Consider the following 20,968-nt stretch of genomic DNA (forward strand, 5'->3'; position numbering starts at 1 on the left):
AGAAGGACAATGTATTGTAGAAGAATAAGAAAACAATTCCACACCAGCAATTAGCCTATTCACATTAATTATTCATTTACCTCATTCTACAATTTCCCTGCTGCTCTTTTGAGCTTCCTTTCTCCTTGCCACACGCTACAGCTCACATTACCTCACCGTGATACTTTGCTCCCTTCCAAGCGGAGCCACAAGTCTAAAACATTTATTTTGTTTGCTAATAACCTGCCTGTGTAGACACTTTGGAACTATAATGGCACTAGAAATACAACTCCAAAACCTTCAAAAGAATCAACACACTAAAACAATCATTATGAACTAAGTAGAGTGACGTGGTATATGAAGGATCATCTTAGTTCTCAGAAACAGCAAAACATCTATTATTTCCTAAGGAAGAAGCTGAGAACTGAACTAGAGCTGATGAAGGATTTGGATCACAATTTATGTATCTGACTTTACTCATAACATCCATAATCACATGCAGGAACCTATTGCAGGATCTAAACACAACTCCAAATTCTGTCTCAGAAAAGCACTATTAGAAATGCAGTAAATGTTTGATAGTGAACCATTCTGGGAATATAAAAAACATCATTCCATCTCCCAAAAAATGAATACGTAAACATGATTCTAATAGCTATGTTTAAATCCACCCATATAGAGAATATGTAGAGCCCTGCAAGGACAATCTTCTTCTTGCATAGCATTCCAAAACATAAAACCTATACATGGAGGTTATAAACAGTACTACTTAATAATTATTTAAAATAAATTAAAACTACAGTATGGCTATTATCTACAGGCTATGGTGCAAAACCGGAGTGACCCTGTCATCAGACCTTCAAATGCTAGACAGATTTTCCAGCCTGACTTGCCTCATTCAGCGTGTAATGAGCTCCATATTATCCAACAGAGGGCTCTTCTTCATCCTGCATAACAGCTGGCATATGAACATCTTTCATCTCTGTGCGTGAATTCAGCAGTGATGAAAAGCATGAGACTAACAGCCTTGGAGACTAATGTGCTCTGTGTACGCACAGAATAGGGTCAGTATGGATGACAGAAATGTATACCTTTCTACTCATGCCTAACAGTATGCCTCTATCTATTCTCTGATGTAAAGTTATACAGTGAGAACATAATTTGGTGACCAAACTTGTTCCAGATCTGCTCTTGGTAAGACTTCCAGAAAAGGTGACAGCAAGTCCTAAAAACATTTGTGGTAATATCTATGTGGAATAGGAACGATGACTAAAGGCAACCTGTGCATTCCTTCTACCAGACGGCAATAACCATCAGCTTGTGTTCACCTGGTACCTTCCCCCAGCACTCACAAGCCATGAAATTTACAGATATTCTTTTCCTGAAGAAAAGAAGGCTGTGAGGTGACCTCATTGCAGCCTTTCAGTACCTAAAGGCAGCCTACAAACAGAGGGGAATCAACTCTTTGAAAGAGTAGATAACATCAGGACAAGGGGAAACAGTTTTAAGTTTAAGAGGGAGGGAAGATTTAGGTTGGATGTCAGGGGGAAGTTCTTTACTATGAGAGTGGTGAGGTGCTGGAACAGGCTGCCCAGAGAGGTTGTGGATGCCCTGTCCATCCCTGGAACTGTTGAAGGCCAGGCTGGATGGGGTCCTGGGCAGCCTGGTCTGATATTAAATGGGGAGGTTGGTGGCCCTGCCTGTGGCAGGGGGGTTGGTGATTCATGATCCTTGAGGTCCCTTCCAACCCTGGCCATTCTGTGATTCTCTGATATTCTGAACTGCAGCCTTTGAACTATTCTTTCAACCTCAAGGCAAGCAGAGTTGACACAATGCTGCATAAAGCGCTTAGCAAACATACATGAAGCCACATAACAGACAGGCAATTCGCAAATTCCTCATTTAGTCATCTCACGTTACACTCAGCATACTTCTGAGAGATCCCACTCTCTCAGATAAATAAAATGGATAAATAATGTGGAAAAAGTGGATAAATAAAATCAACAGTAGTAAGACATTAGAATCAACTACAGCTGGGGAAATATTTAGAAATCAACCACTCCCCAGACAAGAAGGGAACTAACTCTCTTGTATGTTCTGAATGAAAAATAACCAAATGCTGAACAGAATATGTGATGGCTCAATGTCCTACATTTTTGAAGTTTCTTCTGAACATAACGGCTGGCAAACCAATTGGAAAAGGAAAAAAAAAAAATAACACGATTAAGCAGATTTCAAGCAGAAGAGAAAGGCTAAAGGACAAGGGAAAACAGAGGAAGCAAATTATAGTATCACAGAATATCCTGAGTTGGAAGAAACCCACAAGGATCACTGAATCCAACCCCTGGCTCCACACAGAGATCAAACCCTATGTCAGAGAGCATTCCCCTTGTACTCCAGCAGCTTGGAGTTCTTCCCTCAGAGCTTGTTCCAGGGCCTGACCACCCTCTCCATGAATAACTTTTTCCTAACACCCAACCTGATCCTCTCCTGATGCAGCTGAATACCATTCCCTCGGATCCTATCACTGGTCAATAGAGAGAAGAGATCAGCACCTTATCATATTAATATAACCCAAGATAAAGATATAACAGCAACTACATTTTCTTTTATTACTTGTCTTTTTTAAATATAGCCTAACAACAACCCAAAGCCTTCATCTCTATATGAGTAGAAAATACCAGACATTTATAGTACAATTTGAAGACAGCAAATAAGCTAGTGCTTAATCTTGAAAAAAAAAAAAAAAAAAAAAAAAGCTGAAGGACTTGCCAGTCGAATCTGATAAGCAAGGGCCTGCTGACCTCAGCAAAACCATGTAATTCTGTACCTAACTAATGCACTTCTTTAATAATGCTGTAATAGATATCTTAATGCACTGCATTCAAAAAGATCTTAATGTGAGCAGAACAGTATCCTCCCATTTTACGGTCCAAAACTGGGATAGAAGAAAATACAGAAGTTCTTCAATGATGTTTTTATAGAGGTTTTGAAAAGCCATTGTTAATCACAATATTAACCATATTAAATACTAGGTGGTAGTCCTTTCCATAGAAACACCCACCTATCCAAATGATTATTACATTATTGTTTATTTGGCTCAAGTAGTTAGCCATAATTCTGGCTTTGCAGAATGACTTTCATTTGTATTGCCATATCCTTATGCAAGACAGACACATTCTCCTGTATTCTCCAGGACATTCAGAAAAAAATTAAGACATCTTAATATTTCTTCTTTGCAAAACAAAGAGAAAATAAAAGATACCATGGTATGCAAAGCGCAACAGGTGTTAGACACATAAGTTCAAATCTTGTTTGCCAATCAGGGAAAGAAAAGATTTAATGTGAGACATTCACATAACATACCACTATAGTATTTGCCACTTCATTTTAAATCCCCCTCATCCCATCTTAGTGTTCTTCCTGCTTGGCTTGCCATATTACAGAAAGCATTTTTTATTATTTTTTTTAATCAAAATACTCATGAAAAACATCAGTGATTTGAGTCACAAATCTACTTAATCAGAAAAAGAAAATAGGAAAAGCACATGCTAAGAAAAAGGAATGATGCAAAAAAAATACGAAACATGCACCAGGTGCCACATTGTCAGTAAACATTCCTTTCTGAAAGGAAAGGTCGGTAAGATTTACTTCCTGAAGGTACGCTTACAGCTCTACAAGATGGGAAAGTAAAGATCAGGATATTACCATGAAACCACTGAGCAATCCTGTTGGTGTTCCTCTCAAACCCAGCACGTCGAGGGACCTGCTCTTCTTTGAACCAGCGAATGATGACTTCTCTTGAAAAGGGTCTAGAAGGACGTTCCCAGATTTTACTATGTCAAAAGGCAAGAAGGTGGTCACATAGGGAATCAGCAGTGTAAGAAAGCAAGGGTCAGTACAATTCAAAATCTCTTTTGTATGTATTTTACAACACACACCTAAAAGTACAGCACATTCAGTGTAATTGCTGTTCAGCATAGATCACTGAACAATTTTTATGTTCTTTTTTATTTGTTCAAATTCTTTTGGGTTCTTATTTAAAACAAAAACATTTTCAGAATTTAACAGAATTCTAAGTAATTTCTTAAGCAAAGAACTACAACTGAAAAAACAATTTATCACGAAAGATGCAAGGGGCATTTCAGGCAGCCTTTGTATTCCACCTAACTTTCACAAGTAGTTTTTTTTCCTGCTTAGAATATACTCCTTTGCCCTGGCAAGAAATTCTAATCCAGAATCACCTATAATATTTCCTTTACCTAAATCACCGAGCATGAGAGAGGAAATGTTTGGTTTAAGCCCTTATGTTGCCTTGGCACTCTCGATTTGCCAGCTTCCCTTACAACGTTATAAGTATTTTAGATTATATTAGCTAGTAAAAGGCAAGTCAGGTCAAATATATGGGAAACACATCCAGCAATCCTACATAAGGACTGAAGGTAGCTCTATAGTATCAAAACGAAGCGTGATTGTGTTCCAGTCAAGCACACAGTCTCATTTACCCTGGTAACACAAATAGAAGGGAGGTTTTACTATGGATTTCTGTTTGAAATCCCGTGGAATTCTGTGTGCTCAAATTGTTAACGAAAGTTATCAAATCTTCAAGCTGGTGCAGGTATGTCCACTTGTAGTATAACGTCACTTTCATTTGGCAAGACAGACATACTCTTCACAGGGAGCAGTACAGTGGCCAGCTACCTATTTCTTGCTTTCTGAGCCCACCTGCCACGAAGCTGCTATTTAACATCAGGTATTTCCAGACAACGTAATGGAAGAACTAGTAATAAAACGTCAACTCAGAAGGCACCAAACATGAAACTGACATGTGATGTTCAGTAACTCATGTCAGTAAATTTATCTTTAGAAATGAATAAGAGAAAAAAGATAGATGATGTCTGTTTGATGATATGAAAGTTAATAAAAATAGTGATTGAGTTTGTTAATATTGAGTGATGAAGCCCAAAGTAACAGTAACTGCTAAATTTCACCAACACGTGGGTAGATCTGACCAATATTCATAACCAAATTTTAAGATGTAAACATACGAGTGAGTGGAGAAAGTGAAGATTCAGACGCAGATATGCACTTAATGAAATAAACAAAAATCCTATGTATGTTTCTTATTTCTGTTTTTTTTAATAGCTTTCCTCGATAAAGAAACAGGAAGCCATTTGAGTTCCAAAGCCCTTCAACCCATTTCCATTTTTTAACTTATTTTGCTCTACTTCTACTATTTAACCGCGAAAGGCTTGTGAAATTTATTTATTTTTGCCCAAAGACAAATCTCAAAATCACTATCATTTTCTATAGCATTAGTGTTGTCAAACATGTTCATACATGACAGAAGAGAAAAATACCTCCACAAAAGTACAAGTAAAATGTAAGCACAGTATGCAAAAGGAACAAAAGGAAAAAGCTGAATAAACAGACAGGAGAAGGTAAAACTACAGGGGTTGTGCGTCACATAGAAAAAACCAGAGATATGACACTAAACCTGCATTCCCTAAGGCTGAAGGTCTGCCTCAGACCAGCTATAAATAACCACATACTGTACATCTCCCCCTTGAATTCCCACCTCACAAGAGAAGGAAAATTTTAGATACCTACATTCTTTCTTCACCGTACTTGTATTAAGTGTAGGAAGTTGACCTATATACATTTACATATATGCTGAATCACAATACATGTTTAAAGCATAGCTTATAATAGATAAGCAGTATTGAACATTAGCTGTATAACCATCAGAACATACCTCAGTATTTTTTCAACCCCTTTTTCAAAACATTCATGTCTGGTACTACCAAATTCACAGAATGGCCTAGGTTGAAAAGGACCTTGGGGATCATCTAATTTCAACCCCCCTGCTGTGTGCAGGGTCACCAACCACCAGACCAGGCTACCCAGAGCCACATCCAGCCTGGCCTTGAACGCATCTAAGGACAAGGCATCCACAACCTCCCTGGGCAAATTTTAATGACAGTATCCTCGCTTCAGAAGAACAGAACTTCTTACAAGTTACAGATCATCTGTTTTAAAATACATCATTTTCATTAGTGTTTATAGTACTCCAGTTCAAAGAAGACTTTTATTTAAGTAGCTCAGAAAAATATAACACCTCTGACAAGTTGATTTGATGGCAATTTTAAATATTCTGCTATCTCTCAGCCAATGATATTTTGATTCCATCTCAAGCTGCTTTTGCTATTACTGTCAGAGGTCTTCTGATTCAACATAACACAGAAAAGAACTTATTTGTCAGAGCAGAACAGATTTCCACACAAGAGGGGACTCCTCACTGGTGCAACAGAAATTGGTAAAGCAAAGTTTGATCTACTGTCACTTTCAGCATTTAATGCTACTGTTCTGACAGAATTCACATTGTCATTATCATTGCAGGAAGCCAAATTAATGACAGAAGATGTATTCAGGAAAACAGTGACTAATAAACATTCTAGCACTTATATGCTGAATTCTTTACACAGTACTCCCTGAATGGTTGGATGAAAGATTAATAAACAGAAAACACCAAAAACATTTGAGTTTGCCAAGAGAAAACTCTTTGAAATTTAGGAGTATGACAACTATCCATAACGTGTTTTCAAAGATCTGGGCAGCCTGGTCTGGTGGTTGGCAACCCTGCACATAGCAGGGGTGTTGAAACTAGATGATCATTATTTCAACCCAAGCCATTCTGTGATTCTATGATCCATTGAGAAGTAGAGAGTTTCAGGCTTGAGGGTTAAGACTCACCTAAGAATTTGTCCATTTGATTTTCTCTACATCAGAGCCTTGCATACTAACCTGATCATGATTTCTGATGGGCCCATCTCTCAGTATGGGCTCTCACAAATCTGCCTGAAAAATAATTTAGTTGGCATTAAGTATTCAGTTGTTTCCACCCTAAAAACACTCTTGCTCTGGTCGTAGTGAAAGAACAAGACAGTGAGAACATAAAAAAAAACACTGAACTTGTTGAGACAGGTAGTAATTGGAAAGGGAACAGTTCAACAGAATATGCATTTTCAAGTTACGCTTGCACAAACTAACCTGGATGTCACAACACGAGACAGCAAAGGACTCGCACTGTTGCTGTTCAGTTTTGCCTCCTGATCGTTATTCAGTCTGGTTCCCTGGAACAAATTACTCAGATCAGCCACTCTGCCCTTCTGGATGGCCCGCAAGGATTGCCGCCGGTACTCGTCCCGTGCTCTGCGTGCTTTGTGGCTCCTTTCCTCATCCGCAGCTTTGGAGCGGCGCACTGAGTCAACAAAGGAGAGGGGTCAGGAGGAGAAGCTTTTGAAATACATGAAATACTAACATTTGCCCTTATTTATGTCATTATTACTCACGTTACCTGATTTTAAGAACACACCAATTACAATGAGCTATCAGTGAGAAAACTAAGCAGATAACCTCCCTGATGCTTCAAATACAGGCCCAACAGCAGAGGAAGTGTGCCAAATTTGTGCTATCAATGGCTTGATCACTACAGGCAAAAACTGAGCCTCCACAGACTGTGATTACATCTGATGCTTGCACTGGATGTAATAAGAGAAATTCTGCTGCAGGACATCTTTTCCACTAGTGGTTGATCAAGTTATACATTTCAAGAGAGAATATTAATTATTGCTTGAGCAGCTATGCACATAACTAGAACTGCAGGAGGTTTTCCCAAAACATACAATTGTGTTGGTATTTAGATTGCTGTATTTGTTAACGTGGCTCTCTTTCTAAAAGTGGATGCTATCATCATTACGATATTTAAAATCATAAACATCTCCATCTTAAAAACTCCAGTCAAAAAATTGTTTCAGGAACAGCAGAGAAAATGAATAGTCAGTGTAAAGGGTATTCTGATGCTACAGATGGTGTTATCGTTTCCTATTTCAGTCTCTGAAATTATATATAAAGACCCAGAGTCTGGTCTGGCACATTCGATTGACACGATGATCCTTATGGGAATATCCCATCTCAGGATATTTTATCATTCTAATACACATGTATCAGTGGCACTGACCAGGAATACCTAAGTAAAGCAAACTAATTTCCATAGCCTGAAATGATGGACCTGCAGCTCTGGCCATCGCAGATCACACATCTTTCACTAAAGCTTCTTTACTTTAAAAACAGTGTATAAACAATCTCCTTGTCAAACTGGTGTGACTTAAATGCACTAAGAATATGCAAATATTTGTCATCTATCTGCTCTTTCCCGGTGCTTCAAGCTCCATTTTGATGATTTTTTCAGACATAAATAACTTCAGGCAGGAAAATTATTCCAGTGCAAAACAAACCTTTAACATTCAGTGAAGCAAATATTAAAGCAGCACGCTATTGCCTCCAGCAGCAATTATCAATCCTGCCATGACTATCCTGGGTCAGATCATACCCAATTCATGAAGTGCACATGCTATTTCCTACTCTGCTGTGATTGTACCTGTGACTTGGAATGCATGATATAATACCAGACAGCTGCATTTCATTAGGCTGCATGCCTCTGGTTTATGCTCCTGATTTACAGCAAGCACGGGCTATAATAGATTTATCTGAATTATGAAAAGGTTTAATGGAATAAAAAAATAAAAGTGCTTAACAGAAAACAAAATAAGACACTCTAGGCAAATGAAGGAATGAGAGAAGACCTCTAAGTTTAGTTATGAAGTATTATTATAGGTAGAAAGATATATACGACTTAAAACTAATCAAGACAGAATAATAAATGAGTCATCATTACTTCCTGTGCGCACAAATTCAATGTATTTTCACTTAAATACACACATTGTCATTTTAGCTAAATGCAGTAACAGCCATACAGTACAAAAAATTGAGTACTGTGTTCCACTATTTATCTTACAGGTCCTTCTTTTTAAGGGTAGATAATCTTATCTAAATATGCTACTTCAGTACGTCAAGTGTACTAGATACAAAATTTCTATGATTTATCCTTTGCAAAGCCAGCGAGCAGCGATTGCTTTAAATGTGGACTTTGTGTTAGCAGCAATATGAGAGAGAGCAAGGAAGATGAGTACAGTGCATCTGGGTAGGACATTTAGAAACCAGTCATTGTTCCTTACAAACAGATTGAGGGCAGATTGCATGGAGCTTTTCAGAATTCCTTTCTACTGATGTACAGACTGACTGGCAAAGGAAAAACAACAAGGTGTATTCATGCTCAAGTTTCCTCAGCAATAGATTTTTCAACAGACATTCCTACTGTCTTTTTGCTAGCTAATAAATCTATATCATCAGATGCCTGAGACCTGAACTATGTTTTCCCAAGCAGTATCAAATACAAATGTTTCTTATGGCAAAATAATGGGAAGAAAGAACATATTTTTCAACTGGCAATCATTAACATTCCAAAAAATTTCAGAATGGATATCTGACGTGCAGCCTTGCCCATCCCTATACATATGGATACACATGCTTGTGTTCATGTATGTAAACGCATATACATATGCATATACATTTATAAATGTGTAGGAATAGAGAAAACTGTAGTCAGATATCTACGTATAGTTATTCATATGCAAGTCTACATATCTGTGTGTATATATATATATGTAAAAGTATATATATACATAAACACACATATATACAATCATCTCTTTCCCATGATGAAGAATTTTCATTAAAATTCTCCAGATAAAGTGTCTCAAGAACTGCATCACTGAACATGGGGGTGTACAAGGTCTCTTAATTGATTATTTAAATTATTGACTTGCTGACAGAAGACGCTTTTACAGTAAGTGTACATTTGGCATGACCCCTATGCAAAGCACAACATTTAATAATCGGTATTTTCTGTAAAAAGACTAGATATTTAAATATCTCCTGTCCTCAAAAATATCTGAATCATCACTGTAGGTATCTATCTAGCATCAAGAATTACTACAAATTTATATCCCAGAATAACTTCAGAATAATTTCAATACTGGAAAAGGAGGATTTTGATTGATTTTTCAAGTTTACGCACAAAATTTACCATTCAGCCAAGCCCATACGTCCACCTCCACCATCAGGTTTCTTCTTCAGATGTTGGTTAAGAACAAAGAACAAGAACAGTTACATCCTCCTCCAGCTCGGGTGAAATTAAGCATACTTTTCCCCTGATGTACCTTGTGCTCTACACTGTACCTTGTGTAGAAATGCAGACCTGTTTCTATGTGGTCCTAACTTGAGTTTGCTCCATCTTGGACGCTTTTTGAGAATCTATAATTTCTCTCTGCCAGTCTAAACAATCTTCTGAGTCAAAATGCAGCATCATCTTTCATATTTTGAGTTCGGGCTGGGGAATCCTTATTTATATTATATAAGCTTATCTAGCCCTGGAAAAGTTGTATTAACAAATCTTTTAACTCAGATTAGGATTAATTTGTGCTATGCGTGGTCAGTGAAGCACGTCAATTGTAAGATTAGGAACTCTCCATTTTCTACAATACATGTTATGATTTTGAAGAGCTGTGAGTTATAAATGGAGATATGTGGAAATAAAAAAAAAGCAACAGACGTGTTTGTTTGTTTGTTTGTTTTTAAGAGATTTTTCTTAAGTTTTACCCTTGTTAATTATTCTTGAAAGCTTGTTCATGAGTAATTCAAAATGAGTGCTTGATAAATAAAATTCAACTCGCAGATTTTCTGAGTGCAAACCCAAAAATCACATGGCGTTTTCTCTTCCACAATTGGGAAATAACTTCCCACAAATATTCTGCAACAGGGCTTGACTTCAGCAATCTTTTGATCTGAAAGTATGTCAATAATTCCATCCCTATTCAGCAATGTGCTCTGAGATCTATTGAAGTTCTATGAGCACATACTTAAGGTTGAGCATTTGCTTATTTAATGCATAGCTGAAATGGGAGCTGTTTGCCTTTAAAATCAGCGTTTTATCAAATGTTCCTGCCAGTAAATTCCTCCACTTGAATTTCTGTGGAAGTACCAGAAGAACATAAAATCCTTTGAACCTCAACAAGTTCATAGGCATACCTTGTGGTAAAACACAAAATTATAGAAGAGGTTCTACCAGATCAGCCTGATATCCCATTTCCAACAGAGACCAAAGGTGGGTGCTTCAGAAAAGATGTAAAAATATGAACAGAGCAAGTCAGTCAAATCTATTTGCATCTTTTCAGGCTTATTAACTGTCTGGAGAGGGGTACGGTTGGTCAGACAGTATCCAGGCATTTCTTTCCTTGGTGCAGTTTGCAGGAAGTTGGCAATGTACTGACGGAATGCCTTTTGCACTATTCAAGCAGAGGAATGTTTAAGCTACAAGTTTTCATATTATGCTATGTAAAACCCTCATTTCTGGTCTCACACAACAGAGTCACACTAAGAGAGCATAGCATAGAGTATCGTTTCCTGAAAACTCTAGAAACATACAAAATAGACCAGCCTGTAGAAAAATTCAAAACCAATCAGAATACATTCTCTTCCATCCAAGCTTAGCTTCAGTTCTCACTTCTGAGAATAAGAGCTTGGGAAAGTGGACTATCTGAATAATTCCTTTATACTATTCATCTTCCCATCTGCCAACCTAAATACTCCACATATTAACTTGCAACTGCCCTCTATAGTACCCCAACACATACGAAGGAAAAAATGATTTAGTAGCAATTATGCACATAAAGTGGAGCTTTTTCAGGCTTTTCCACATTTGTCATTTATTATATTAAAAAGCACTGAAATTAGCTATTTCAATTAACAAAGCAGTTCTATGGGATTTTTTTTTTTGTTATTTGGCACATTCAAGCAAACCACAGAAGCAAACTGAACAGAACAACAGAAACTAATATTAGCAGCACTTTGCTTATCACGTTGGCAGTAAACCGAGGGGATAATGCGACGAGGAGAGATGAATTCTCATCACATTCTAAATTTCATCTGCTAAATAAATTACTACTGTCATCAATATCATTGCTACATTTGCTCTCCACAATAGCTGCACTAGGCACTTCTGTTCCTCTTCGGTACTGACCCCAGTACTGTTGAATATGAAGGACTAACTACAAGGACACAAGACACAAAGGAGCTTAACCTTGCTCCTACTGGGCAATAAGGTCTCCATTGCAGGTGGGCAGGAGACAAAACATGTTAATATTATGTCTGCTTAGTCCTTTCTCACACATTCATGCATTTATTTCTTGCTTAGGAAAGATGACAAATGGACAACTTTGCCCACCTTGACTAAATCTCCTCTCAGTGTGCTGAAGAAATACATGAAGATACAATGAAAGGATTGCCATGAAAAGGGGGAAAAACGATGTCATTTGAACTTAAAGCTGAGAAGTCTGGTGAACCTGAACACTAGCTCATTCCCTAGCAGTTTAACACGTTTCCTCTTCCAAATATTTGTTGCTGTCTGTTTGCTGAAGGTTCTTATGTTTTGGCAAAGTTAAGGGAATGAAAGATATGAACATTCCTCAGGAAACTGCGGTCGGATGGCAGAGTTTAAACCAGCCCAGGAACTGGTTTCAACCAAGGCACTAAACACTACCTCTTCATATCTTAAACTGTCACAGCTATTTGCTAATGGAACACAGTTCTAAGCCCTCAAATCAACTGGGATAAATTGAGACAATGAGATAAGCATAAGAGGATAAACAAAGATATGATACACTCCAGTCATTACCCTGCAGTTAGTTTAATGCTAAATCAATTCCTGATAACAGCATAAACTCTGAGAGCACAGAATTTAGAGCAGGCTTCAAACATTAACTATGGTGCAGCCAACCAGACCTTGCTGACCTTTTGTTTTGCCACAGCAGCACTGTTACTGGTGATAACACTTGGTATCTCAAATTATCTGAGCTGCAGTCAGTCACTCTTCTGAGCACAAAGATACATCCATACAGGTAGCAAAGTATATAGAGTGAGGGTGACAAGGGATGGACCAGTAATTTAGAGTTCACATAAACACATAAAACACTCCAACCAAAGGTTACATAAGAAAAAATAACCATTATGTCAGTCAACATATGATGTACTTGAAATCTTCTTTGGACTGACACCGAATGCTATTAAAGAAATGGTCCAAGTCTCTCACAGCTTGTTTCTTTTCCCTCTGCCTCTTCTCATAATTCCTTTGTTGCATTTCTGATATCTGTCCCTGTACAACTAGGATTCCTTGAGAAAACTGAAACGATTTCAAAACCTTCACTTCTCTCTTCAATGCATCAAAGTAAAATAATTGCAGTAATAAAAAAATTATATCTTTTATTAGTAATTTTTAGAATATTTTTTGTTGCCACTCTCAGTATAAAAATATGCTGCACTTTTCTTTGTAACATGGTTACAGGAGTATTTTCTTTCCTTATCTACCATGGAAGTACATAATCCCATCCTCTATGCTATGTTGGTAGCTGGTAGTAATTGACAACATCTAATTTTCGACAAAACTAAAGACCATTTCTGACCTAATTTAGTCCAAACACAGAAAGCTACAGTTTTCCTTTCAGAATAAACACATACACCTAGATTTAGGTGATTTAGGAATCATTACCTTTTCTTTATTGACAGTGTAACATGCAGAGGTTTTATTGATCAAAAATAAGCCTAGCCTGCTACCACCTTGGAAAATGGCACCAGTGTATCTTATATAATCTTAATTCACTTTGTTAGCACAATTCTCTGTCACATCAATCTCAAGTAATAGGACTTCAGTAACTAGTCTTCAGGAACTGCTGAAGTGATTACCAACGCTACAAAAAAAACCTCTTAGCATATTCTGAAACAGTAAAGCAATATTTTCTCCTACTTCATGAGGTATTTCACATAATGCACATGCTATTTGTCATTTCCATAAAGCTCTATTCTCAGTATTAGTGGATTAAACTTTGCACTGCACATAATTAATAGAATACACCCATGTGAGCTGTAACATTACAAACATCACATTTTCTGAAAAGTAATCAAACAAGTATTGCTGCAAGAAATAATAATATTCTTCCTCCAAGAAAATGCATATTTCCCACTTCTACAGTTAGTTTTACAGTAGACTCTAGATCAAGTAGACCTACATTTTGTTCACAACAACCTATTAAGGTTATATCTACAATATATGTCTATACATTGAGTCACACGCTTGCCCTGTTCTTTACTGTCTTTAAAAAAAAAAAAAAGAAAATTGTATTTATGAATTAACCACAAATATGACAGTAAATGATTTCAGAGTGGCTAAAAAGAAATTGTCTTCATACAGGGAGAGCATCTCCATGAGCTTTTTTTTCGGGGAAACAATGTAAGTATTATTTACTGTAATCCCTCAAACTGAAGAGCTGAAATCATATCTCAATCCCATTAACATATAGAGGGAATTAAAACACAGATAAAGACAGATTCTACCTCTTCAGAGATAGCAGAGAACAAGGCATCTGAATAAGTGTGTCCATCCATTCCAGTTGATACATTTTTTTAAGTCATTGACATAGACTGTTATTCAGAAACATATTCGGTAAACTCATGGAAGCATTCACTTCTAAAATAAGTTTGTGATTTCCTGAAAAATAATACAGCATTTTGCATTGCTCTAGGCACAAGAGATTTTTTTGCAACACTTCTTTTCATTCTAGAAGCACATAGGAGTCTTCCAGAAACACATAAATCTTGGGAAGATGGTTTTACTCACACTGTTCTTCCCACTCCTGGTCATCATCGCTGTGCTGACTGTGCTGCTGAGCTTGCTTGAGACTCAAATACAGCTCTTTTGCTCGGATTTCTTCCTGCTGCCTTATTTGTTCTTCACCCTTTTGTCTTTCCTCTTCTTCTCTTTTCTAGGCAAAACGAAGCAAAACAGAAACGACTGAAGCAGAAGAATATGCCAAGTTAGGACACTTTTACGGGGCTGCTAAATCACAGCCTGAACCTCTGATTGATCACCTGAGGTGAGCAGTAAGTCAGCCACGGGAGCACAGGTGAAGGCAATTCACCTGTGCTGCAGGAAGGGGTGGATCCTGACTCCACCTCTCGTAGACCCATTTAAGAGCTGACCGCCAGTGGGGATGGATCTCTTCTGGAGATTTGCTCCACTGGAGTTTACCACAGAAGCCCAAGATAGGGTGATTGTTCTTCTTTCCTACTCTAATATAATAGCTACATTAGCCAAACTCCTGGACATACTATATAATCTGTATACTCATTGATTGTACAGATACTGCTTCAGTTGTTTCTGACCAAAGTAACTATGGTATCTTGAAAAAAGTTTTCTTTTAACTTAAGAGTTTTATCCCATATAATACAATAGAAAACACAGCAATAAGGAACTTCAAAGGACCAAAGATCTAAAATATATAAGGAAAACACCTCATCACATGGCACCTGAACTTGCGCTATTCTATAATTCAGAAGTAGCACTCTTGTTTTCAGTATACATGGACTTATACTGGAGGCATCGCTCCCACTCTAGCTTTATATACATCTGTAATGATATAATGGGATGATAATAGCAAGGTGGCAGAGTCTTCAGCTACAGCAAATAAGAACAAATACAAATGCAGGAACCACAGAAACAGAAATGAAGGAAAAGAGCTTTGGAAGATCTCAGCTAGGCAGGGATCTCCAGAGAGGTAGCCTCACATCTACTGCTAACACTTCAGTGAGAGCTAAGAAGGGGTGGATCCTGGCTCCAGCCCTTCCAATCTCAACTGTATGGCATGCACTTGAGCTTCCCTGGCTTGGCCTGCCTTCCCACTAGGTGCTCAGTCACTGGTTCAACCCCTGACTTACCATTTCTGCTATAACATCTTTTCTAAGATCTGTACTACTCTGAATCAGATTTACTAGCGTTCTTACTTGAGCAACTGTCACCATGTGTCTTCATAACCAATACAGAGAACAATGTTCTTCAAATATCAAGACCATTATGTTCCAGGAGGAAAGTCAGATCCTCCAGCATATGCTAAACACTTTGCAAGATGTAACTTAAACACACAAAAATATCCTGTGCAAGAAGACTATCAAAGAGATGGAAACCTCATAGAGTAATGTTATGGATGCCCTTCTACATACTATCAATAACCAAGGTACCTAATTAGTGCAGGAATAGGGATCCACATCTGTTTTTCTGTATTTTTCACTATTACCTTAGGAAGAGAAGTGAATTTATTTTGTTGAACTAAGAAGACTGCTACTACAAACTAAGAAGTTTGTGCTGTGTAAATAATTACCTCATTAAGAACAGAGGTCTTGAATGAATAATGGAAAAACCATTATAACCACAACAATAAGAAACTTATGCAGAATAGTTTCATTAGTAGTCTCTGAGTATTCATCCACCCCCAATTAAAAACTCAGCTAAACTCAACCCAAACTAGAAATGAAGCCCAGGTAGATTGTCAGTTATTGTAAATTGTTATCAAATGTCTAGCATGAAGCAACTGATCCAGCTGAATAAACTGTGGTGAAACTGCTTTTACATTAGGGACTTGGGAGAGATACTTCTGTCTTCCTTAAACAGTTGTGTGTGGGATTTTTTTGGTTTGTGAAAGGCCAGAAGTTTACTAACTTCTTTTGGGTGGGATTTTAATGTTTAATTACAATGAGACAGGCAGTAGATCAGCACAGAGAAAGAAAAAAATAGGATTAAACCAGAAAACAACTTTCTCAAATGCAACAACATGACTGATCAATTTTCAGAGCTCATATATTTCAGCAAGCAGGTCTTAACTATGGGGCTTTGCATGAGTTATTTCTTTTTCTTCTTTAAGACACAGTCTGAAATTAAGTTCAGATGAGACTGCTCCTTCTTTCAAAGGGGAATCAGATATATTTTGCTTCCTTCACACCCTGTTTGTGCACTGTGAACTTTTTTGAAGGCCATACTTTACAGTCTGAAAACAGGTATCTTCATAATTTTCAGCACAGCAGGATTCACAGCACGACCAACACAATATGTGGTCTATCTCAATAAGAATTACAAATTTGAGTGGTGAGATGGATGAAACACCTGACTTTGAATACACTCTAAACTCACAGGCTGCATCAGGAAAAGCATAACCAAGCTGTTATTCCTGCAAAAAGTCATCTAATTTTCCACATTTTGGTTCTTCCTGTTGGAAGATGTTACCAAACAACATTGCTTTTTAACACATTTAAGAGTAACCATCATCTGTGTTTTTCCAGTGATGAAATACATCTGGAATACTCATCTGAGAATCAAGAAAAATTTTATCCACCATGGCAAGGGTTGTTGTTTGTTTGCGTGTTTGCTTTTTTAATTCTCTCCAGCACTGCATACGTAATTTTTTGTTAACTGAAAACCGGAATTAAAGGAGCATGATTCAACTTCTTTTCTGAAGACAGCTTTTCAAAGCAAATAATATTGTTATTCACCATTTGTGACTCATAGAAGCTTAATGAAGACCCAAAAAGAATCAATACTGTTTGGTTGTTCCAGTTAGGAATGACACAATGCCATGTTTAAGAAAAATAACATCTTGTAGTTGTATGAATGTGGAAATAACAGTGCATAAACAAGGACAGATGCCTTGAGTTTCACCAGGGTGCTTTGATTTTTGAACAGTCAGACAGCTGACACAGCTCTGTAATGCTTTTGTCCATTGACAATTAAAAAAGACTGAGAAGTAGTAAGCAATTTAGCAGCAACAATCAACATTTTAAATGGGAAAATGGAACAAATGCAAATCTATGCCCTTGCTAGAATTCCGCAATTTTTCCATTTCCTCAAGTAAATGAAAACAACATTTCTCCATTTAGCTCAGCTGAGCACCGCTAGTAAGCAGAGGAGGTCCCTTTGATTCTACTAAACTAAATCAAAAGACCTGAAAAACTTATTGGTAGTGAATAGGGGTTTTATAGCATACATGATGAACAATAAATTAGGCTGATCTTACTGTTTCTGAGAAAGAAAAGCCCGGTTTTGTTCTTCACTCAGTTTTTCATATATTAATGCCAGACTCTCTGATTATTTCTAACATTGTCCTCGCACTGTTATCTCCCGAGTCTTAAGAAGATTAGTTGAGTGGACACTTCATTATTTCTGAAATGTCAATGCTTTTATGAAGCACTGATTTCAAAGCCCAGAAGCTTCTTCAGAAGAAAAAAAATCCCTTTTACATCTCCTGCAGAACAAGACTTTTCTTATTTCAGTCGCTAGCAAACATTTTTAATTCCTTCTTGGAAAAAGCATCCCATGAGCTGTGCTTTATTCTTACGAGGTGAATGTTATCCACCCAATTGCACTGCTTCGAAAAAAATTCCACCACATGGAGGCTATCCTTTCAGGAAGGCAGATCATCATAGAGGTAATCCTCAATTATCAAAATGTTTCTATTCAACATCTTAAATACAAAACCAACCAACAAATGAAACAAAAACTACCAGAACAAACCCCACAAGAATCCACCTCAGCAATTTCCCTGAATCACACAAGGGATTTGTCAGAAGTTTGGTTTCAATACAGCTGTTGTTCAAGAATTTGTAGTATAAAGATGAAAATCCCTAACAAAAAAAGAACCCAATTCAGTTCTCTATGGAAAGCAGCAGTGGCTATTAAGAAAAGCGTAGCTTTTTTTCTTTAGTGGGAATAAGGATCTTTAGGTCAAAGAAGAAATAATAACAAAAACATTCAACACTAGCACTTGACTCTGAATTGACAAAACTTGTTTTGCACCATTTTATATTTTTGAGCAAGTTTGATTTTAAATAGCATTTACTCAAATTAGTGCCTGAATGCACTAATGTGTAAGTATATTTGGGAACAACTGCCTGTGAGGAGAAATGACAATTCATAGCACAACACAGGACAGATGAATAAGCATTTGGATAAGTATGAATAAAAAGTGTGAATTTTTATTGAAAATGAACAATTGGACTTTTCACACTTACACCAATGGAAAAAGAACAGCACGTTTATCTTCTTCTCCCTGCGAACCCAATCCTTCACATAGAGCTGAAAGAAAAGAGCTGTAATAATCTCCAACCATCACCTCCTGCCTCACAGCTGGGAGAGACTGCACTGTGTGCAGTGATTCTTTCATGTCTTCCAGAATAATTAGGAAGGTGACAATTCTGTGCATGGTTGCAAGTTGCCAACAAATACCAACCTGCTGCAACAAATCATGCTGGCAATTCAATAGGCAGGAGTAATCCTCTACAGCTTAAACTCCACTGAAGAATGTGAACATGCTAAATGATCTTATCTAGCCCCTGGCATTTGAGCATTTACCACAAACTTGTTACTGTAAATGTGCATCACACAGTGTTTGATAGTGCTACCTCAGACAGCTCTAAATAATATTTAATCCTAGCCAGGGTTAGCTTGAGGTATTTCAGTCCAACACGAATGAGAGAAGATTAGGTCAGTATTCAGTTTCTGCTGCAGAATGATTTTTAAAATGCCCTGAGACAAGACAAACATCACCTCATTGTTTTCCAATGGAAAATGGAGTTTCTGGCTGCTGAGGCTCTTGGGGCTTCTCTCCGGAGGAAGGATGCAGGGCAGCTGAACGACTGCCGTTCTGCTTGGGGCAAAACCCACACAGAGGGTTTGTTACAGCAGCCCTCTCTGAGACGAAGGGTACTTGGATTCCCTCCACACATAAGGCTGTCAGGAAACATTCCTGGCAGCCTTGAGAGCCGAAGGCAGCCTGCTGCAGCACAGCTGCTATGCATTTACTTGGACTCCCTGCAGTCAAAGCCTTGTGCTAGGGCAGATGTCCAGGCCACCTGCCAGAGTACTGCGAGCACAGCTCATCTTCACATCTGAGGCCTTAGGTCTCCCAGCCCTCAGTAAGAGATTCTGAAAAAAACAGGGTCCTCGGCTCCAGCACAGTGTGCTGTCAGCAGCACTGTTACACCAGGACTGACTTCAGAGACCAGCATTCTCCACAAATCCACCTGGCAGTTTCCAGAAGAGCTGTGTGCATGCATCAGCAGAAATACATCCAACCACTTCCCAACGTTTTTCTGAGAAAATCCTCCCACTTGCCTCAGAAAGAAAAACATTTGCAGAAACATATTTTCTCTACTATCAGTGTCTCAAGAGGAACAGGTTTGCATCATTTCACTAGTCCATGCACGCATTTGCATGAAGACAAATACCATCAGTGCAGTTACGCTTTCTGTAAAATTCACATTTCACTAACAGATGAGCCCCAGGACATGCTATTCACATACATCTCATACAGGCACGTGCCAACATCACATCTGCTTTGCAAAGACCATGTTTTAGATGAAGTACAAAACAAAGGTGAGGACTCATTCCAATTAGGAAGGATCTGAGATTTATTACATGAGCTGGAGCAGACCATTCTTGAGCACAATCTCCTAATGGCTTGTTTCTTTTTCACAATTCAAATCCCTGGTATATCAACTATCCCCATCAGTGGTTCATATGTTCTCATTTACCCATGGGAAAGGTCATATTTATGCTGCGTCTAGAATAAGGACATCAGCTTCAGCAGCATAATCAGTACCCACATTAGTAGGGAAAGGGTTTTTCTTTAAAGTTCATGTCACAATTCATTGCACATAGGATAGGAAAACTTTGAAGATCTGTTTCCCAGCTGAAGACGAAAACCAGCCTCATTACAGTATCACTAAAGAAACATCTGCATAGAAAAATAAAAAATAAAATCTTAACTGTGGTGTCAAAAAAGTACAGAAATGAAGCATTACCAAAATATTGTAGTTGGTATTGAATGTACTGAAAGGATTTTCAGAATGAGTTAGATGCACAATCTGGTCAAGAAGCTGTTGTCTTATTCTTGTATTCTGAATACACTATCCTTGGGAAAGAGTTCAGTGTTTTCTTGGCATAGAGCACATAGCTGAAATTACAGCTTATTTGCACTTAAACATAACAACAGGCCCACTTAATTACCTGATATTCACTTGGAAACAACTTTTTTTTTTTTTTTTTTTTTTTTTTTTTTAAAGTAGGACAGAATGCTCATTGCTAGATTGTAAGAAGTGCAAAAGTACTCTAAGTGGTAACTGTGACATTTTACTGCATTCCTAATCTGTATAT

General features: G+C 37.7%; 1 protein-coding gene across 1 annotated transcript in view; it reads right to left on the reverse strand.

The window, feature by feature from the left end:
• SH2D4B (SH2 domain containing 4B) overlaps positions 1-20,968 on the reverse strand; it is a 67,486-nt gene that overhangs the window by 25,835 nt on the left and 20,683 nt on the right. The window contains exons 4-6 of the mRNA XM_042818678.1: positions 14,609-14,753; positions 7,030-7,240; positions 3,688-3,815 (exon numbers count right to left, since the gene is read on the reverse strand). Of these exons, the coding sequence (XP_042674612.1) occupies positions 3,688-3,815; positions 7,030-7,240; positions 14,609-14,753 (484 nt within the window). The remainder of the gene's footprint in view (positions 1-3,687; positions 3,816-7,029; positions 7,241-14,608; positions 14,754-20,968) is intronic.

This window comes from Centrocercus urophasianus, unplaced genomic scaffold, assembly GCF_019232065.1.
Source record: "Centrocercus urophasianus isolate 14NV4802_14NV808 unplaced genomic scaffold, USGS_Curo_1.0 seq_17, whole genome shotgun sequence".
Taxonomy (NCBI): Eukaryota; Metazoa; Chordata; class Aves; order Galliformes; family Phasianidae; genus Centrocercus; species Centrocercus urophasianus.